The sequence below is a fragment of the Melospiza melodia genome, chromosome 16 (genome assembly GCF_035770615.1).
Source record: "Melospiza melodia melodia isolate bMelMel2 chromosome 16, bMelMel2.pri, whole genome shotgun sequence".
Lineage (NCBI taxonomy): Eukaryota > Metazoa > Chordata > Aves > Passeriformes > Passerellidae > Melospiza > Melospiza melodia.
This window is the reverse complement of record NC_086209.1, coordinates 15,458,230-15,478,759: the sequence shown is the minus strand read 5'-3', so window position 1 is coordinate 15,478,759 and position 20,530 is coordinate 15,458,230. Positions and strand designations below refer to the sequence as shown.

Below are 20,530 nucleotides of genomic sequence, written 5' to 3'. Positions count from 1 at the left end.
CCCTGGCAGCACTGAGCTGTTAGCCTGAAAACCGCATTTATTTCTTCTGTGTTTGCTGTCACCTGAAACCAGCAGGGTTGGGTTGTTTTCCCTTGGTTGTTGTGACAGGGGTTGACAAGTTGGAAAGCAGCTTTAAATCGGAGCTTGAGTTACCTGGGCTGCTCTTGTCAGATGAGGTGATAACTTTGTGTTCCCAGTGTCAGAGGAGCCCAGGGCTGGTTCTCTTGGATTCTGCCAAAGTGGAGTGAAATAATTCAGGAGTGAGCAGGTTGTGGACTCCCAGCCCTGGGAGTGTTCCAGGACAGGCTGGATGGGGCTTGGAGCAGCCTGTTCTGTGCAAGGGTCCCTGGGGTGGGATGAGGTGAAGTTTGAGGTCTTTTCCTACCTGAACCACCCTGGGATTCTGTGACTGTTCAAACTGTTCAAACTCCACTTCATCCCAGCAGTACCTGCCTGCTTTCCACTGGAATCCATTCTGGTGTGCAAACCCTGCCTGTCAGGCTCTGGAAATGAACCAGAGCCGGGCAGTCAATCCCCTGTTGGCTGTGCAATATTTGATGGGATTCTCTCTGACCTCGCACTTGCTTTCTCCCGTTTCCCCGCAGGTGGTGGAAGAGAACGGAGTTCGGCGAGTGGTGGTGGTGCCCCACTCGGGGGAATTCCATCCTTCCATGCATCCCCCCCCTCCTCCCCCTCCCCCCCACGTGCCCCATTACATGCACCACCCCCATGCCCTGCTGCCACCCCCCCCCTCACCCCGTGTTCCCCACGGTGCCCGGCACAGGAGAGCTCCCGCCCCAGTTCATGCACCAGCCCCCGCCACCACACGTGTTCCAGGAGCAAGGTGAGAGCCCCGAGTGTCCCCAGGCCCTGGGGACAGCTGGCCCTGCCTCCCCACACATCCCCAGGGGTTGTGTTATTAACTTAGAGCACCCCTGTGGGTCAGGGACTCACCCGAGTCCCAAAGAGCGAATCCCTGAGTGTGCAAAGTGTGGTTGTGTATCTTCTGATTCTTCTGTTTGCATCCTCTGTTTTCAAGGAATTGTACAAATTTGTACCTGAGAAATGTCGTATTTTCCAAGCATGCATCCCTGCTTTTGCCACTGCAAATACCACAGCAGTGACTCCTAAAACTCCCTTCCCTAAAACTCTGTCCTCTGAGTTTTGTCACAGCCTTGCTGTGAAGTTTATTGAAAGTGAACTTCATTTGATACATGAATGATGAATGTATTTGTTTTAGTCCAAATATGGCTGAAAAGTGAACAAAACCAACCCAAAAAAAGTTGTTAGCCATAGTGGAGGGTGAAGTGCAGACCCACTCTAAAAACTGAGTGAAGCAATAAATCAGTAAAGGATTAGGGTTATGTTGAATTAAACCAAGATCTAATCCTTATTTTATTATCAAGACTTAAAAGAGAAATTAGACTTAGTAAGACTATTCATTGTCTCTCAAGTTTAAATTGAGTAATTAGGTATTTTGACTCACTCTAGGCTAAAACATTCAGGATGTGTTGGAAAAACTCAGTTTGAGTCCTAAATTTGCTTAATTTTTTGTAAATGTGTCTGTAGCAGGGAAGAGAGGCAACTGTAAAGCAGGATCTGCAGCAGCTGACAGGAGAAAGGCCCAAACAATTCAATTTAAAAAGACCCCAAACTCCAAAATCCCTGCACTTCCAGACTGACAAAGCACAGGGAAGTTCCAGGGTTGGATTTTAGTGATTTTCCAGCTTGTAGATTCAGATGTCAAATGAATAATTCAGAATAATGAAGTCATTTCTCCCTTGTTCGCAGAACCTCGTTCCCATGGGAGGACAAACTTCATCCAGAGGGACGAGAGGAGTCTCAAAATGCAGGAGCACCTCAAGAAGAGGCTAAAGGACAGACAAGCCAGTGGGCACACCAACAATAAACTGAACAGCCCTCCCTCCTCACCACATAAAGTCCTTAATTCTTCCAATGCCACAATTCCCAATGGGAATGGGAAGGGCCAGCAAGGGGCAGTTGGAGCACTAAAGCAGAAGCAGATAGGAAAAACAAAGGGCAGTCCAGAGGCAGAGATGGGAGGTAGGTGCCATGGACAGGGGAAATCTCAGTTGTTTTCTGTAAACTCATTGCAAAACAAGTTCTGAAAAAGCTGAATTTATGAATTTTTTTGGCTGTTCAGGATTAGAGGAAGCCTGAAATCCATTATGGAATCCATTTGATTTTTTTTTTTTTCTCTAGGAATCATTGGAATATCAATTTTTTTCATTTGGTATTTAGCAAATAAGGTCTTCAAAAATATTTAATCTTAAACCTTTTTAGTTCCCTGCCATTTCTGAGCCAGTGATCAATATTCCCAGTGAGGGTGACCTGTAGGTACTTCCAGAGCTCCTGGTGTCACTGTTTGTGGTACTTTTTGATTAACCAGGAGCCATTTAACCTTCAAGAAATATGAAAATTTGAGCAGTTGTAGAATTGCTGTTTAATTAGTTCTAATTTCAGTTTTTTAATACCTTTTGGCTACTAAAAACCTTGTGCAGTGTCTTTGAGACAGTGTCAGGCTTCTTCCAAACTGGGAATGTTTTGCCATAGAAATTCCAGGAAAACAAATCAGGCAGAGATAAGATCTTATTATCATTTTTTTAACACCTCTCATTTTTGGAGGAATGTTTTTGTGTTGTCAAAGAAAACCTATTTCTGCTCCATTAGGAAAAGATCCCCTTTGTGCAGGATGTACTAAAAGGGTTTTTGTACCACTGTTGGTTTTGGATAGTTGGTGTTTCTGCCCCTCACACAGCCAAAACAAACAGGGGAAATGAACTTTGCACAATAAGAACCATTGTTCAAGTCCTAATGAGGCCAACTCCATCTCGTGGTGGCCTTTTGGTAACAGCCTGGGTTGCTCTCAGGCTTTGGGATAATCTGGTTTGTGTTTAAATTGCAGAATCTGACACAGAATCCAGGAAATGTGATACTCACTTGAGCATTGGCAAGCCAGTTGTAAGTATTAGCCTTAAAATCCCATTATTTTCTGGACCTGTGCTTCCTAGAAAATAACTTGTGTTTTATCAATCCCTTTTCCTTTGTTCCTAATGGTTTGATTTTTTTAATAGAGAAGATAAATACAGTTTAGTTGTCAGAGTTTATAGGTGGGAAAGGGCAGCCATGCTGGAAATTCACTATTTCTCAGTTTGCCAGCCTGTAATCCCAGAATATTCCACTGTTGCAGTTTTCCAGTGATTGTGAGGGCTTTACCTTGCAAACCAGGGGCCTGCTAAACTCTTGGAAGTTTTTCCACTCTTGGAACCATCCTTTGCTCAGCAGAGAGGATTTAGGAGTGTTAAGGATAAAATTACACAAATAGATCCTCTTTTGATGTTATATTGAGAAACTGGAGCAAATATTTGAGTATTTAGGGACTTATTTAGAAAGGTGGAGTCTGGTGAGGGTAATTAAAATGTCTGTGTTTGATATTGAGCAAGTTTAATGAGCTCTTCTCTGGATTATCCACACAGCAAACAGGGGTTGTGTTCCTTTGCACCAGCTTTTGAGGGGTTTTTTGGTCCTTTTTCCCTGCTGATTCTGACATCTGTACTTTGAGCTACCCCAGGGCTGTGTTGCCTTGGGCAGAGAGAATTTGGAGTGTGGGAATGAAGCAGCAAAAACAAAAAATCAGAAGGGAAATGTTGAGTTTTACAAACAGAGCCTGTGCTGTCCTTAGGATCAGTGGCTGAATATTGTGTGAGGGAATGTCAGAAATGACAATAAGGTGTCTGTGCCCAAATCTGCTCTGGGGTCCTGCCCAAGACTCCCCAGCTGAACATTTGCTCCAAGTGAATGATGGAAACCTTGATGCAGGAATTTTCTCTTCCTGCCCCACTGTGGTGTTGGTTTGGTGTTGGAAGGGAAAGCCTTTAGAAATGAAAAGAGGAAATCATTGCAATCCAAAGAATGCCTCTATATTCCCACTCCAAAGGGAAAGAATTCCTCCAGTGAGGAGCTTCCTAGGCCAATTAGCGACGCCATGTTATTGACTAATTAACCTTTTCTTGCAGAAAGCAAACTTACTTGCATTATTTATGCTTTTAATAGGTTTCTGATATACAAGCAAGATCAGCCGTTCTGTCCTGGAATCTCCCAGTTAGTTCACAGAATGGAGAGAGCCATAGTCATAGTCCAGCAGCATTTACATTTGAAGTAGCAATATCCAACAGTGGTAAAAATGGAAAATTTAAATCTGTCTATGTGTAAGTTTAGTTTCTTCCTTTAAGCACAATGTTTAAACCATTAACCAATCAGCAATCTCTCTATCAGGAGCTGTTTGTTGACTTGCAGACCTTCCTACTTCACATGAAATAAATTTTAAGTAATGTCACTAAAGAGTTATACATGGACAGTGGGAAACTTAAATGTGCACTACGTGGTTTTGCTTTTCAATGAGCTTTGAGCCCTGAGGTTTAAGGAAGAGCTGTAACTCTGCTTTCTGTTTGTTTTTGCCTTTTCACAGTGGGGAAGAATTAACAATTACACTTCCTGATCTCAGACCAGCCACTGATTATCATGCCAGGTATGCTGCTGGGAAGGAAATAAAGCTTTGGGGGATATATGGGCATTGCAGGGTTATTGTGGCTTCATGGAAAAGGGGTGGTACAAACAATTCAGGAATACTCTGAAATAATACCATGCTGTGGACACTGGGTTTGCTATCTAAGTTCCCATTTGTCTTCTAACTTAATTAAAATACCACCTCATTTCCTTCCCTACCACCTTCTCTGTCTCCTCAGATTTCTCAGTTGCAAACTTTAAATTATTCTCTGCTGATATTTTTTTAGAACAACACTCTGTAGATTGTTGTGGGCTGAAGTCAGTGGGAAATGAAATAATTTAGCCTTGAAATTGGATCTGAAATCTGGCTTGTCAGTTTGATTTCAGAAATGCTTGTCTGACCTGCAGCAGTGCAAGCAGGGAAGTGGGAATGGGCTCAGTGGGAAGTGGGGTGGGATGATCAGGAGTAAATAAATGGTCCTGACTGGAGGTGCTGGGCTGGCCAGGGAGGGAGCAGCTGCTGAACAAACCAGGGAAACCAGAGTCACACTCAGTGCTGGGGCACTGGAGCAGATGAGATTAAAAATTCCCTGCAGCAAAGTCCTGCTCTGAAACTGGAACAGTTCTGGGTGTGGGAAGTGCTGGGCACAGCTCCACCTGCAGTGCTGTGCTTTACACAGAAAGAGGCAGGACTGCTGAAAACATGAAACAATTCCTATGAAAATTATGATTTTATGATTTGGCCTGTTTAGTGCTCATACTCCTGCACAAGTGCTGGCTGTATTTGAATTTAAGGTGTTTTTAGCAAAAGCCTAATTTCCAGTTAGGTATCCTGTTGCCATTTTGGAACACCTGGCATAGTTTTCATCCCCTACCCCACAGGTTTTTCAGCATTAAAATATCTCCACTGTGACAGAGAGTAATGGCAGAGTAAATGAAGGGTGAGAAATGGGGGTCTGGGGTCAGCAGGTGAACTGGGTGCCCCCCACCCTGCAGCCTCTGCTTGGGATTAAACCCCTGAAGCTGCCAGCTCTGCCCTTACATTTGCAGGTGCCAGTGCAGCAGCCACATCATTAATTACCCTTTGTTTAGAGTTTCAGCAACCAGCAGTTCCATCAAAGAAACCATTTCAGAGCTGGTGAGCTTCACCACAGAGAGCTGTGAGCCAGACTGTCCAGCTGCCCCAAAACTGATTAACAGAACCAAAAACAGCCTGAGCTTGCAGTGGAAGGTAAGAGCCACACCTGGGGCTGAGGGAAGGGGAGCAGAGCTCTCTGCTGGATTCCTGGGCAGAGGATTGAAATCAGCTTTGACAGGAATTCAGTGTGTGCTGTAGGTGGTGCCTTTTAAGTTGCTCAGTGAAGATTGATAATGAAATAATAATTACCTTTCCTTTTTTTTTTCAATGTTTGCTGAGTTTCTTGCCTGCAGCTTTAGTGTGACAGAGTTGGTAGCAGGGCTCTTCCATTCTGAACTGGCAGAGAGGAAAAATGGATTTTAATTTATTTATATCTTTGCTTGAGGTCCTGGATGATAAATAGATATGACTTAATATTCTTTTAGTTACTCTGACTCATTCAGACTAAATTTCTTTGGATGGTTCTATAGATTCTCATTTTTGATCTGACTTTTGAATATAACCACTATCTGTCAAGGCTTGTTGGTAGCTGTGTTTACTTGGGTTTTGATGTTTTTCTTATGAGCATGCTGAAAAATGGTTCCAGCTAAATGACTTTAGTGAAATTATTTGTAGTATCTGTGCTTAGAAAATGGAGAAGTTCCAATTTCATGTGTCAGATGTTGCTTGTGTGACCAGCACAGGCAGGTGGTGAGCACACAGTGCAAGGCACCAGGAAAAGAGCTCCAAGAATGTAATTTGCTACATTTATAAAATCAAACAGTTTATAAATTTATATTCTAAACTATCAGAATTAAAAGAAGTAGCACAGCAGCCTTGTATTAAAAGGCAGTTGGAGTTTATTCAATGTGTAAAAATATTTATAAAACACATTTACAACCACCTGATTTTAACTCTTTTTTCCATCGTTTCTTTATTTTCAGTCCTCAAATGACAATGGTTCCAAAATAACTAATTTTCTTTTAGAATGGGATGAGGTAAGAACTTTTCTAGTACCAAAAAAAATCATAATGACATCTGTAGAGCAATTACACTTAAAAATACCCTTTGCTTAGGTACAGCAGCTATTTTGGTGCAACTGTCCTGACAGTTTTAAAGAGACAAATGATCAGTGGGAGGGGACAGTGTAAAAGTGCCTCATTTGTCATCCAGAGCATCAGTCATTCCTGTGTTCTCTTTAGATGCAGGAGCATTTGGCATCTTTGGGTTGTGTCACAAATCTCCCTCAGCTCTTGAGCATCTTGCTGAGATGTAATGCAAAGGGATAAAAAACTTCCAGAACATGTTTTGTTTTCAGCTCAATGGTTTATCACCATTTTGTCAAATCCCCAGTACCAAAAGTAATCAGATATCTCAGTCCTAATGTGGTTTATTATCAGGACTGCTCAGGGTGAACATCTGCAGACTCAGGATGACCATGATGCATTAAATTTTGCATTCTTGAAGCTCAGTAATTTCTTTTTTAATTACTGTTAAATGACTGAAATGACATTTCTCATGGAAGGTCTCCCTGCCCTTAGAAAGAGATGAGCTTTGAGGTGTCTCCCGACCCAAACCAGTCTGAGATTCTGGGATTTAGGAAGATGTAGGGTGAGGAGGGTGACCTTGGCAGGGATCAGGGATGACTCTGGATCTCCCTGTTTTCCAGGGGAAGAACGGCCCCTTCAAGGAATGTTACTATGGACACCTGAAGCAGTACAAGCTCACCAAACTTACTCCCTCCACAAGATACTCCCTGAGGCTGGCTGCTAAAAACGACATTGGAATGAGGTAACCAGGAGCCCAGGGGTACCAAATGCTGCATTTCCCCCTGGATTCCATCAGCTGCTGCTCACCCTTGTTCAAATTCTCCTCCCCAGTGGGTTCAGTGAGACGGTGACGTTCGGCACAGCCGGGGTGGTGCCACCGGCGCCAGCACCACCCACGCTGCTGGAAGCAGGAGTGACCTGGATGGCCCTGGGATGGAGCCCTCCTGCAGGAGGGGCCTTGGATGATGCCCTCACCTACAGCCTGGACATGGAGGAAGAAGGTTCTGTAAGTGCTGGGCTTTGTGTGGAAATTTCCTTCATAGTTCTGAAATAAAAATGAACTTTTTTTGATCTTCCGATAAATGGTCGGCAAGTATTGCATGGAATTGATGGCAGAGAGAGACAGCATTGCATGGAATTGATGGCAGAGATAAAGCATTGCATGGAATTCGTGGCAGAGATAAAGCATTGCATGGAATTGATGGCAGAGAGAAAGCATTGCATGGAATTGATGGCAGAGAGAAAGCATTGCATGGAATTCGTGGCAGAGATAAAGCATTGCATGGAATTGATGGCAGAGAGAAAGCATTGCATGGAATTGATGGCAGAGAGAAAGCATTGCATGGAATTCATGGCAGAGAGAAAGCATTGCATGGAATTCGTGGCAGAGAGAGAAAGCATTGCATGGAATCGATGGCAGAGAGAAAGCATTGCATGGAATTGATGGCAGAGAGAGACAGCATTGCATGGAATTGATGGCAGAGAGAAAGCATTGCATGGAATTGATGGCAGAGAGAAAGCATTGCATGGAATTCATGGCAGAGAGAAAGCATTGCATGGAATTCGTGGCAGAGAGAGAAAGCATTGCATGGAATCGATGGCAGAGAGAAAGCATTGCATGGAATTGATGGCAGAGAGAGACAGCATTGCATGGAATTGATGGCAGAGAGAGAAAGCATTGCTTAGAATTCATGGCAGAGAGAAAAAGCATTGTGTGGGATTTATGGCAGAGAGAGAAAGCATTGCATGGAATTGATGGCAGAGATAAAGCATTGCTTGGAATTCATGGCAGGGAGAGAAAGCATTGCATGGATTCCATGGCAGAGATAAAGCATTGTGTGCAGTTCATGGCACAAAGTATTGTGTCCAATCCATGGCACAGAAATGAAGTTCAGGATTTAAAAAATGTGATTTACCTGCTCTGGGTTTTGTTTCACCCTAAAAATCAGTGACTGTGTTCATCCTTCTTTTCCCTCCTTGCCAGGGCTATGGATTCCAGCCCCAGTACAATGGAGATGAGCTCTCATGCACTTTAAGAAACCTGAGGAGGAGTACATCCTATAAGTTCAGGGTTTGTACCATAGTTTGTTCCTAACTTCATGTGCTTTCCTGGGCTTTGTTATTTTCCAGCAAGTTTTTCGACTTTGTATTGAGACAGCAGAAATTCGCCTGTTGTCCCCACAATTACCTTTTGTTAGAGCAGATTTTGGTGAAGTAATAATATAAACCAAATTTTTTGCACCAGATAATTTTGCTATAAATGGTTGTCTTTATTTTGGTTGGGTTTTTAAAAGATTTTTTTAATCACCAGCATGTTTATCCTCATGTATTATCAACATATATTACTGTCATTAAATAAACCATTTATTCTCTATCCTGTTCCCTCCTCCAACAGCTCTTTGCCTACAACAGTGAAGGAAAAAGCAGCCCCAGTGAGGTGGTGGAACACAGCACCAAACCTGACAGACCTGGAGCTCCCAGCAAACCTGCTGTAAAGGGCAAGATCCATCCCCACAGTGTGAGAGTCACGTGGGGTAGGTGCCTTGGGGTGTCCCAGTGCTGCTGGGGTGTGGGCAGCCTCCCTCTGATTAAATGAGAGGGAACTCAGGCTGGTTATTTATCTGCAGGTATTGTTATTGCAGGAGAAATACTCAACCTTACCCCAGAATGATTTATTTTGGGGCTGTGGGAGCACACTGGTGTTCAGTCATTTCTGAGAAGCACTCACTGCTGTCCTAAACCCCCCTGAGGGTTTACTGTGGTGTTTAAATAATTCCTATGTTCACTTAAAAACTAAGAGCTGATACCTGAAATTGGGAGTGTTTTCCCAGTTACTCTTCCTGGCATAATCATGATTAATAACAGGAGGAAAATTGCTCAGAAAAAATGTATTGTGAATAATTAAATACACTGATTTCTCTTGCTGGTTGACTTTTCTGTTTGAATGAATATGAATGTGTTCACTGGAAAAGCTGATAACAAAATGCTGCCTTGATATTAAATCTTCTGTAACTTGAGGTGTTGATTTCTTTCAGAACCCCCCAAGGATAATGGAGGATCAGACATCTCTAAATACTTTCTGGAAATCTCTGAGGCATCAGTTGGTAAGGAATCACCTCTGGGTACTGATACAGTACTCAGTCTCCATCCCTGGAGATACTTAATTCACATTTAGATGTGGGACATGGTTTAGACTTGGATTTTGGAGATGTTTTCCAACTGAAATGATGCTTTACTCCAGCAGTCACTTCTGATTTCACATATGTGTGTATTGTACATGTTCTCTGTATAATTAATAATTTCAAATTGATTCTCTGGCTTGACCACCTTAATAATTGCATGAGAGAATTTCCAGGTGTGATTTTAGCAAGGTTTGGAAGGGTAAAGTGCTTTTCCTTCCCCAGGAGGGAGGTGGGAGCCCATTTACAGCGGAGCCCAGCGGGAGCACGTCTGCGACCACCTCAGGCCTGGCACCTCCTACAGGCTGCGGGTGTCCTGTGCCAGCAAAGGTGGGGAGAGCCAGGTGAGCAGCACGAGGGCAAAGGTGCTTCTGGAAACTATTTCTGTTCATCTTTTAGCAAACTTTCTGTCTGTGCTCTGCAATGTCTGTGTCCCTGGCAGGTCTCTGATGTCACCACTGTCACCACAGCAGCCGTTCCCCCCGGGCCCTGTCCTGCCCCAGCCCTGGTGGGCAAAGCCAAGCCTAAGGAAATCACTTTGCAGTGGGGTAAGCACCAGAGTTGGAGTAAAACACTGCTCTGATTTCAGTCTTCCAAATCAAAAATCTATAAAACTGTTCAGGTAAAAAAAAAAATGTAAAAATAAAAATATAGAGATGCTGTCCGTGGCCTTAGAGGTTTTTTTGGGTTTGATGTGGGGTTTTTGGTGTGTTTTGTGGGATTTTTCTAAAAAGACCAAAGATTCTGTCCACCTCTGGTACGATGATACAGTGAGACTTAAGCAGACATAAATATTTTCCAGTGAGAAAGCTTCCTGTCTGCCCTGGCAGACAATTGACACCTGCTTGGCAATTTAAAAATCAGCTCTTGTTTTCTTACTGTTATCTCAGTAAAGGAGATAAGCAAAAATTATTGAAGATAAACACTGTTTAGTGAAGAAAACAGGGAAAATACATGAAAAAAACCTGATGAAGGCCATCTTAAACTAAGTATCAGTACCTGGGGAGGGAAGCAAGCTTCATGAAGTATTTCTGCTCAGACACATATCGAGAGTCTGCCCTAACTTAGGGAATTTAGAAACTAATAGGAGAATGCAATCTGTTTTTGCTTGGCAGGCCCCCCAGCTGTGGATGGAGGCTCTGAGGTCACAGAGTACCTGCTGGAGATGGCCAGCTCAGAGCAGGACGAGCGCAGGCTGCTCTACCAGGGCCCAGCAGCCGAGTTTGCAGTGACCAACCTGCTCCCAGGGAGGAGCTACAGCTTCTGGCTGAGGGCAGGGAACAGAGTCGGGGTGAGCACTGCCCTCACCACATCCCTGCCACCACCCAGGGGACACAGGGATGCTGCTGAGGGCTCCTGCAGCCTGAGTGCTGGGAACCTCTGGGTGTTTGTGCCTTTGGAGTTGTTGCATGTGTTACCCCAAGCTCTGCAGATGTGGTGGGAGCAGCATTGTGTGGAGGGGGGTGGGTGCCAGCCAGGCCAGGCTGGGAGAAGTGTGGGATGAATGTTGGTGGCATAAAAGTGTTTGTGAAACTGTGCCCAGCTGCTGCTGGAAGGCAGATCCTGCCTGGGGCAGGGAGGAGTTACAAAACCCTGGCTGTGGGAATAGGGCCAGCTTCAAGTACCTGCAAGGAATCTGAAACTGAGCCCTGAGCTCTGCTGTTTACTTCCCTCTAAAGTTAAAAATAGTTTGTTTGCTTCACTTGCACATCAGTTCTTGCCCTGGTGCTGTTGCTGTGTTCATGCAGTGTTGTTTTCCTGCAGTTTGGCCCCCACTCTGAGAAGGCAGAGCTTTGCACTGCTCCAGGACCCCCTGAGCAGTGCTGCAAACCCCTGATAACCTGCAAAAGTGCAACTTGTGCTGTGGTTTCGTGGGAGGTAGGTGTTGATGGCTTCCAGCACCACCCAAATTAGTGTTTGGCTTTTAGAATTGTAGTGACACATTTATGATACACAAAAATTAGAGAAATAGCATGTGTAGAGGAGGAATATTTTAAGCCCATTTCTTTATAGATGTCTGTGTTGGGTTTGTAAACTTTGGGAGTTATTAATTGCAGTCTTAACTGGACAAATTGCGTGGCATTTAATCCTCCTCATGGTGTGGTAATTAATATATAGTGAATTAATTCTTTTAAGTGGTAAGAGATTGTGGAACTGTGGCAGTGTTACAGCCACATTTCACATTTTAACTTAAAATCCCTTGGAACAGACCTCAAGTTTCAACCCCAGTGTTTCCAAAGGTTGGGTTTGATGATCTTGGAGGTGTTTTCCAACCTTTTCTGTGACTCTCACGCAGTGTCTCAGTGTGACAGAGCTCCCCCCAGGTGCTGGGTGTGTGTAAGTGCCAGGGCTGAGCAGAATTTCTCCCTCACCCACAGAGCCCGGCGTGTAACGGAGCAGAAATCACCGAGTACAGGCTGGACTGGGGCCAGGTGGAGGGCTCCATGCACATCATCTACACTGGCCCCTGCCAGAGCTATGAGGTCAAGGGGCTCACACCTGCAACCACCTATTACTGCAGAGTCCAGGTAGGAAAAGCCTTTTGGTGCCACTGAGCACTTGCAGTCTGGGGCCAAACTCCAGCTAGAGAGGAGTAAAGTCATGTGCTGTCACCTGCTCATGCAGTAGAGAAGGTAATTGGGAAAAACACTTCCCTTGTCCCCCAGTCCCTCCTCATTCCCCGAATCTGGAGGAGTTTAGATCCAGTGTGCTGTGAAATACCAGCTTTACAGATGCTTTGCCCTGTTGCCAAATTATTCAGGAGATTTTCCACTCTCTTCCACGTTGCTGTTAAGGACACACAGAAGGCTGTGAGAGCTGTGCCTGCCTGCTTGGAAAACAGGGATGTGGTAACTCGTGTGTGGTGTCTTTCAGGCTGTGAACGTGGCTGGGGCGGGGCTCTTTGGGGACACGGGCGTGGTCACCACGCCCCCCTCGGTGCCCGCGGCCGTGGCCGTGCTCCACTTACTTGAAGAGGATCAGGTGGAAATTTCCCCTCCTTTCTCCACGTGCCTTGCAATCCAGTGGGAAGAGCCCTGCTGCCACGGGGCAGAGATCACAGGCTACAACATCGAGTATGGGGATAAGCAGCTGGTCACTGTGGGCAGAAACACAACCCATGTCCTTGAGAATCTGCTGCCTGACACCCTGTACAGGTAAGAGTTATTCTGAAATCACATTTGTAGGATTAAAAGTCCTTTGAGAGGGTAGTGTTTGAAATTTTTAGAGCAATATTTCCTGCAGCTTACAGACTATTTGCCTATTTCATCCTGCAGCTCCAAAAAAACTAAAATTGTCATATCCGGAGTCCAACCATGACTGGCAGGAGTGAGGTTGTGGTTGGTGTTAAGGTTCACATTCTGTCTCAAAGCCAAGACTTTAAGGTTTCTGGGTTTAGAATTTTTCATTGGGATGCTTGGGTGTGTGGTGAGGAGAAGATGGATGGAGAGGTAAGAGCAGAGCAGAGGATCCTGTGACCTCAGTCTTGGTTGAAGCTGAGTTCAGATTTAATTTCTAAGTGCATCTCAATCGCTTTACTGTTTGTGGTTACCCTCTGTACACCTTTTAACTCTTGCTTTGTTACCCAGCACTTTTTGTGACCATGTGGCTGCTCTCTCCCATCCCAGGATCAGGGTACAGGCCATCAACAGCTTGGGAGTTGGTCCTTTCAGTCATTCCATGAAAGCCAAAACCAAACCACTACCTCCTGACCCTCCCCACCTGGAATGTGTTGTCTTCAGCTACCAGAGCCTTAAACTGAAATGGGGAGAAGGGCCCAGCAGAGCTTTAATTCCCAACCCTACTCAGTTCAACCTGCAGATGGAGGACAGGTTTGGCAGGTGAGACCATTAAGGATCTTGTGGTTTTACCACTTCATGTCAAGTTTTTAAGGTATTTTATGTTATTCTCTCTTCTGTTTGCACCACTGAGTCATTTGGGCATTCCAGAGTTTGCCTTTTTGCAGTTTTGCATCCCATCTTTCAACCAGAAATTATGTCAACAACTTGCACTTCTGCTGCCTGTAAACAGTAAATACTATCTAAAGAATAAATACCTTACCCCCATCCTGTGCTGGCAGGGTTATTTTTGGACATTCAGGAACAAAGTTGGGCTTGCATATAAGAAACAGGAGTTGACCAGCTGTTCTTTAACTGGAAATTTCAATTTATTTAGGATATTCAAGGGTTGTTCTCTTGATTCAGAGGAGTTAGGCTCTGCAGCCTCAGTGGGAAGAAAGCTGGGACACCCGGAATGCAGCATCACTTCTTTGTCCTTAAATCTGAGTGTTTCTGGTCTGATACTGCTCTAAATATTCATGATTGCTGGGTAACTGTGTGTGTTGTGTGTCCCCCAGGTTTGTGACAGTCTACAATGGTCCCTGTCACACCTACAAGGTGCAGAGGCTCAGTGAATCCACCACGTACCATTTCCGCATCCAGGCCTACAACGACGCTGGGGAAGGAGCCTTCTCGGAGGTCTGTGCTTTCACCACCACCAAGTCTCCACCTGCACCTCTCAAAGGTGAGCTGGCACTGCCCTGGCAACTGCTGCAAGCCACTGGTGGGCAGGGTTGGATCCTACAAGCTGGCCCTCAGCCAGCCTTTGCAGGGACAGAGACACAAACTCACTCTGAGGGGCTTTGGGTGTGAAAAGGGCTCGTCTGTTGTCATCACCTTCCACCCCTGAACTGAGCATTCCTACCTTTGCTCAGCTGGAAAGGCATTTTGCAGGGTTATCCATCAAAGTTACAGCAGTGTGTAGGCACATGAGGGCACAGTTAATCCCTCTGATCTGCACTTTTTAACATGGACATTAAAGGTCATCATTAAAGTCAACTGTGAAGGTCAGAGTGCTGAGTGCCCGAAGCAAAATTGATTGGCCCATGGTTAGAACATAATTTCACCTTTGCACATGGACAGAAATGCTGAGTTCTGTAGTGACTTGAAAGTTCCTCTTTATAAACATGGGCTCGCCCTGGCAGCTCATAAAGACCAACAAGTATAACCTGCACATAGCAATGATCATTTTTGAGCTTGTGTCATCAAATAGAAGAAAAAGAAAGAATCAAACAAATCTTAATCACTTTAAGTTATTGCAGTGAGTTGCCTGTAAGCATGACAGCTGTAAATTTGTAGAGACCATTGTTCTTTTTCTAAAACACCAACAAATCACTCTATTTTCCAGCACCCAAAGTGATTCAGCTGGAAGAAAACACTTTTGAAATCACATGGGAGCCTCTACCGCCGATGAAAGGAGATTCCATTGTTTACATCCTTCAGCTTGCTGCTGGCAGAGAGTTTGATCAGGTACCTTTTATACAGCTTCAGGAATGTGAGGGGTTTTTCCTGGGAAAAATCATTACCAAAGAAAAGTGTGCAAATTTCTTGTGGAAGGTATCCCTGCCTATGGCAGAGGGTGGAATGAGATGGTCTTTAAGGTCTGTTCCAACCCAAACCATGCTGTGATTCCATGATTTGAAGGTTGAAATTCTGTGAGGGGAGATGACAGGGAGACTTTTCATTTCAGTAAGTGTGAAGTGGGTGAGCACTGGTTTATCCTGTTCTCCCAACAGTTCCTTTGGCTCTTGATTATTAATCCTGATGGTCTGTTGTACCACTGCCTCTCTTAATCAGAGAGTCCACTTTGCTGGAGGAGCTTTAGGGAAGAAAATGCAGGATGATTTTTCTTCTCCTTTCTGAGCCTCCCAGCCCAGGTGAGGCCTCAGTGTGGGGGTGTGGCAGGAAACTTCAGTGAATTGTGAATTGTCAGGAGAGGATTTTACAAAGCTGGGGAGAGGAGAACAACTCCAGGCTGTGCCCAGCAGCACCCACACCCCTGGAGCAGCACAGGCAGTTCCAGGTGCTGGCGCTGAGTGCTCTGCTCCCCACTGAAGCAGCTCTGTCTCCTGCCAGGTGTACAAGGGCCCCGAGCCGTGCTTCCGGCTGCCGGCCGCGCAGACGAACTGTGAGTACCGCGCGCGCGTCTGCGCCGGCCGCCAGTGCCACGACGTGCCGGGCTGCCCGGAGCTCTGCGGGCCCTACAGCCCCAGCACCGTGTTCAGCTGCCAGCGCCGGGAGCCGGGCCCTGCTGCCGCCCCCGCGGGCACGGAGCTGGCGCAGAGCGGGAAGCGGCTGCGCGAGGAGCGCGCCATCGCCATCGCGCTGCTCTGCGGCTTCGCCGTGGTCGCCATCCTCTTCGCCGTGGTCATCCAGTACTTTGTGATCAAGTAGGGCAGAGCTGGCCCCGCTCAGCTGTCTGTACAGAGCTCTCTGGGGTATTTATGGGTAGTTCAGTGAGATCCTAGCCGGGAACCCCTCGCTCCGTGCGTTCCCGCTCCTGCTGCTGGCTGGAGGCTGGCTCGGCAGATCCTTTCCAAATGCTGGACACAGATTTCCTGTAGAAAGGGTGATCCCGGGGCCTCTGCAATCAGGGTGAGCTGTTGGAGAACAGCAATCAGCTGCCTTACGGTGCACACTGGAGGGGTGTGTGCACGCTCCTCCTCTCTCCCCATCCCAGCCAGTTGGAGAGGAAAGGCATTGCTGGGACAGTCCTCTGCCAGCAGCACCAGAGCAGCGGGAGGCGATGGCTGTTCCATCGAGTTTCGCTGTAGTTTGATATCCATGAAATCCAGCAGCACAAGTGCTTTGAGCTTAGAGCAGAACTGCAGAGCCTACTAGAGCATACCACATTTACTAGACTGTAGAAGGAAAGCAGAATATTGACTTAGTGATATTACTACTTTACAGTTATTTTAATACTTGGGATTCAGTAATAATCATTTCAAGTGTTGGAGTAGAGGGTGCCAGGGTTTTTTAGGGTTTTAATCCAAACCAATGCCAGCAGGACGTGGCGCTTGGCCAGGATGCCCAGGAAAGGCTCTGCCCGGAATGTTCCTGCAGTCCTGAGCAGCTTTGGCCCAATCCACATTTCACTCTCAGTGCCTGAGAGAAAAGTAATTCCCTGTGCAGCGTGCTCAGAACAGCACAGGAGTTGTCTTTAAGGAGAAAGAGTGCATTTATGATAAATGTTACACTATTTGGCTCAAACTGAGCAAATGTTTTTGTACTATTATTAACCTAAAAAATAAAAAGTTCAGCCTGCTTTGGGTGCCCTTCTAACTTAACCCCAACGAGCAAATTGTATGTGAGAGAACTCTTTTTAGATAACGTTTATACAATGTTTTAAACTTGCTATCCCAGTGGTAGCAGCTTCACATTCCATGGTTTTCCTGTTGGGAATGTTCAGCCTGCTATGAACTTGTCTGAAACTCGTCCTGGTCGGCTGGGGGATATTTTTGTGGACACTGTGCACTACATTTGACTGTTGTGTTCCATCTGCTTGTGAATCCCTGAGGAGGAGCCTGGCAGCCCCTGGCTCTGTTAGATCAAAGCTTTTGAAAGCTGGAACTCACAAATTTCCAGTGTTTCAGGATGGGTCTTGCCAACAGCATTTGGAACATGCCACAGAATGGTAGATTTTAGGGTATTTTGCAAAGTCTGTGGCTCCACTTGAGCCATCAGAACGATGCACTTGTGGGTGGGAGGGTGTGACAGAGCTACAGGCGATGTGTTTCCAGTAATTAATTAATCACTTTTAAGGGTCTTTCTCCTACAGCAGTTGAGGAATAACGTTGTGTTAGAGTTTGAGGCATTGTGTTGTATTTCAGATGTGGAAAACCTAAATTATGACCTAATATCACTTAATCCTCTTCACAGTAGATCGATGGTGCAATCTGAAATTAATCTTTTCAAAACGTACTCTTCATTTTTGTACTCTATTTATTTTGATTAAAAGTCCTGGAAAGAAAAAAAAAATGTATGTTTGAATGTATTGTTCTACTTGTAGCAGAACTTTAAGTTAATCATTTATTATATCATAGAAATCTCTCCCTCCAGTGTCAGAGTTTTATACAGATATTAGTCTCTAGTTTGCAGAAGAGTTTACAATCTGTCTCTGTTTTCCTCATAGTCTCCCTTTAGCAGATAAACTGCCTGCAGCAAATCTCCGTTGCCAAAGGGTTCTTTTTTAACTCCTTAGAACCAACTTGTAGAGGTTTATTTGGCAATAATAGTCCTGAAATTAGGATTGCAGAGTAAATACTAACAAGTCACCACTGCTAAAAAATGAAATCGAATCCTTTTGTGATTGCCACAAAATGCTCATGTTTCCAGAAAATATCTGGGATTTCTACTGCAATATGGATTTTCCATCAGCTGTTGTCCATTCCAGAAGGATGTACCCTCGTGGCATTAATGTATTTTAGGTATCTTTGGTTTTCTTGTATTGTCATTTTTGAGGTATCTCAAACGTATGTTAAAGCTGCCATGCATTGTATTACTAAATTGTAACTATCAAATAGATAATATATTTAATACAGCCAATAAATAATACAAATGTATTCAAATTTGACTCCGAGCTCCTGTGGTTTTATGGGATTTAGTGTCACTTGTGTCATGTGTAATTTAAGGGAAGGGAACATGCTCAGTGTCATTAAGAGGGGAATTAACTTTGGACCCTTGGAATATCACTTCCATTTCTCCTCACACTGCAGGAAGGACCTGCAGTTCCCAGGTGAGGTAGAACAGTTCTGTGATACTGGAAATTGAATTGTTTGGAAATTGAATTGATTGCCAATTTTCCATCATTTTGTGTTGACTCAGGGCTTTTCCCCCTTGAGCTCTTCTCCAGTATTTGCTGCTGATTGTGGAATTTTGTCTGACAGTGCCTTAATGATCCGATGAAGATAAGATGGGAAAGGCTTTATTTGAGCATCATTCCCAAAGAGACGGCTGGACACTCAGCCTGGGTAAACTTTCCATTTGAGGAACTATAAGGGGTGAGGAGCTGGAAAATGTGGAGGAGGCAAGGGGAGTGGGGGCCAGCATGAGAGAATACCAGGGAAAGGCTCTGGGGAGCTGGAAGCACAGGGCCAGAGGGAGCAGGGACACCCAGCAGCAGGATGTGTCCTCACAGTGCTCAGAATTCCTCCAGAACCCAGGAATAGGGCTCTATCAGAAATGAGAGAGGCATCAGCTACAAAACAGACCTCTTCCTCCTTGGAGCTTGGCTCTTTGCAGCTTTTCTGCTCCCAAGCACTGCTCAAATGCCAGTTTTGTGGAGCCAAATAGTGTGGGATTAGTGCTGGAAAGGTCAGAGCTGAGCACAGGCACTGCATTGTCCAGCAAATCCCAGATCTGACGTTGGGGAGATTCCTGCTGCCCTTTCCAAGAGGCAGAAGCTCTGGCTGGGGTTGTTCTTGCAGATTTGGACACCTCCCAACAAGAAAAGCTGTCCTTGTGCCTGGGCCCTGCATGGCTGCACACTGAACATCTCAACAAATCCTGTCTGGGAAGAAATTCCCAGTGAAATTTCATAGAGTGATGGAGTGGGATGGGCTGGGAGGGACCTTAAAGCTCATCTTGTTCCCCTCCCAGCCAGACAGGGACACCTTCCCCTATCCCAGGTTGCTCCAAGCTCTATCCACCCTGGCCTTGAACACCTCCAGGGATTTCACATGTATGGGATGTAACTCCTGCCCCCTGAGCAGAGCCAGGTGCCCAGGCTGTGTTCTGGTTTCTCAGCAGATGATCCCAGCTGGCTGCAGCTGCCCGGGATGAACGACCCGCGGCAGAGGAGGCGTCGGCGCCGGGCCAGGACACACCGTGACCCCATTTCCTGTTTTCCAGCCCTGAAAACAGCCCCAGAGCCTGAGCAGAGGGGAAGGGTGGCTGCTCTTCATTGGGCCAGCGTGTGGTGCCCATGGAATGTGTCATTGTGTGTTTATCCTGCAGAAAAGGAGGCTCAGGAGGGACCTTGTGGCTCTGCACAGCTCCCTGACAGGAGGGGACAGCCATGAGAGGAAATGGCCTCAAGCTGTGCCAGGGGAGGGTCAGGTTGGACAGCAGCAGGAATTTCTTCATGGAAAAGGTTGTTAAACATCAGAACTGCCCCGGGAGGTGGTGGAGTCCCCATCCCTGGAGGTGGCACTCAGTGCTCTGGGCTGGTGACAAGGTGAGGACCAGGCACACCTTGGACTTGATGGTCATGGAGGGCTTTTCCAGCCCCATGATTCCCAGCATGGCTGTGCCCCACAGGGGTGTCCATGGGGAGAAGCACCCATGGCCAGGAAGGTGTTTGTGGCCTGGGGACAGGTGGCTGCCCTGGGGGAACTGCCTCTCCCTGCCTTCTCCTGCTGCTTTCCTTGCAGAAATCCTGCAAGGAGCTCCTGGTTGTGCTTCCCAGCGTGGAAAGTCACCTGTGGTGAGGGGAGGAGGTGGCACAGAGGGAGCAGAAGAGTCCTGCGCTGGGTTTAAAGATAAATCCCAAGCCCCACAGAAGTGCAAACCATCATTTTCTTTCTTGCCTCAGGAATGTGTGGCAGCCCCAGCTCCATGTGCTGAGCTCCAGCCTGATCCCAGCCTGTGGAAGAGCTGCTCTCCCCCCCTCTTTCCTAAAATGAGGAAAGAAAAGTGGATTTAGTTTGTTGTCGAAGGTCAGTGTCTGGAATTCCTCCTCCCTCCCCCCTCCCAGGATGTTTTTGTGTAACACACTCTGACTCATGGAAGTCAAATGACTTGGCCTGGGAGCTGCCTCAGCACAGGATTCTGGCACAGGCATCCCGTGCTTGCCCCTCGTGCTGGGTGAGAGTTTTCCAGCTC

General features: G+C 45.9%; 1 protein-coding gene across 1 annotated transcript in view; it reads left to right on the top strand.

Annotated features, from left to right (window-relative positions):
- LOC134425792 (fibronectin type-III domain-containing protein 3a-like) overlaps positions 1–18,281 on the top strand; it is a 39,928-nt gene extending 21,647 nt beyond the window's left edge. The window contains 23 exon segments of the mRNA XM_063170765.1: positions 606–743; positions 745–844; positions 1,792–2,064; positions 2,927–2,982; positions 4,075–4,229; positions 4,490–4,549; positions 5,620–5,758; positions 6,589–6,642; positions 7,314–7,435; positions 7,525–7,699; positions 8,678–8,764; positions 9,089–9,227; positions 9,729–9,797; positions 10,098–10,216; positions 10,315–10,420; positions 10,988–11,163; positions 11,637–11,750; positions 12,251–12,400; positions 12,747–13,027; positions 13,499–13,711; positions 14,227–14,393; positions 15,057–15,178; positions 15,785–18,281. Of these exon segments, the coding sequence (XP_063026835.1) occupies positions 606–743; positions 745–844; positions 1,792–2,064; positions 2,927–2,982; positions 4,075–4,229; positions 4,490–4,549; positions 5,620–5,758; positions 6,589–6,642; positions 7,314–7,435; positions 7,525–7,699; positions 8,678–8,764; positions 9,089–9,227; positions 9,729–9,797; positions 10,098–10,216; positions 10,315–10,420; positions 10,988–11,163; positions 11,637–11,750; positions 12,251–12,400; positions 12,747–13,027; positions 13,499–13,711; positions 14,227–14,393; positions 15,057–15,178; positions 15,785–16,102 (3,333 nt within the window). The 3' untranslated portion in view covers positions 16,103–18,281.
- Positions 18,282–20,530: the final 2,249 nt, after the last annotated feature.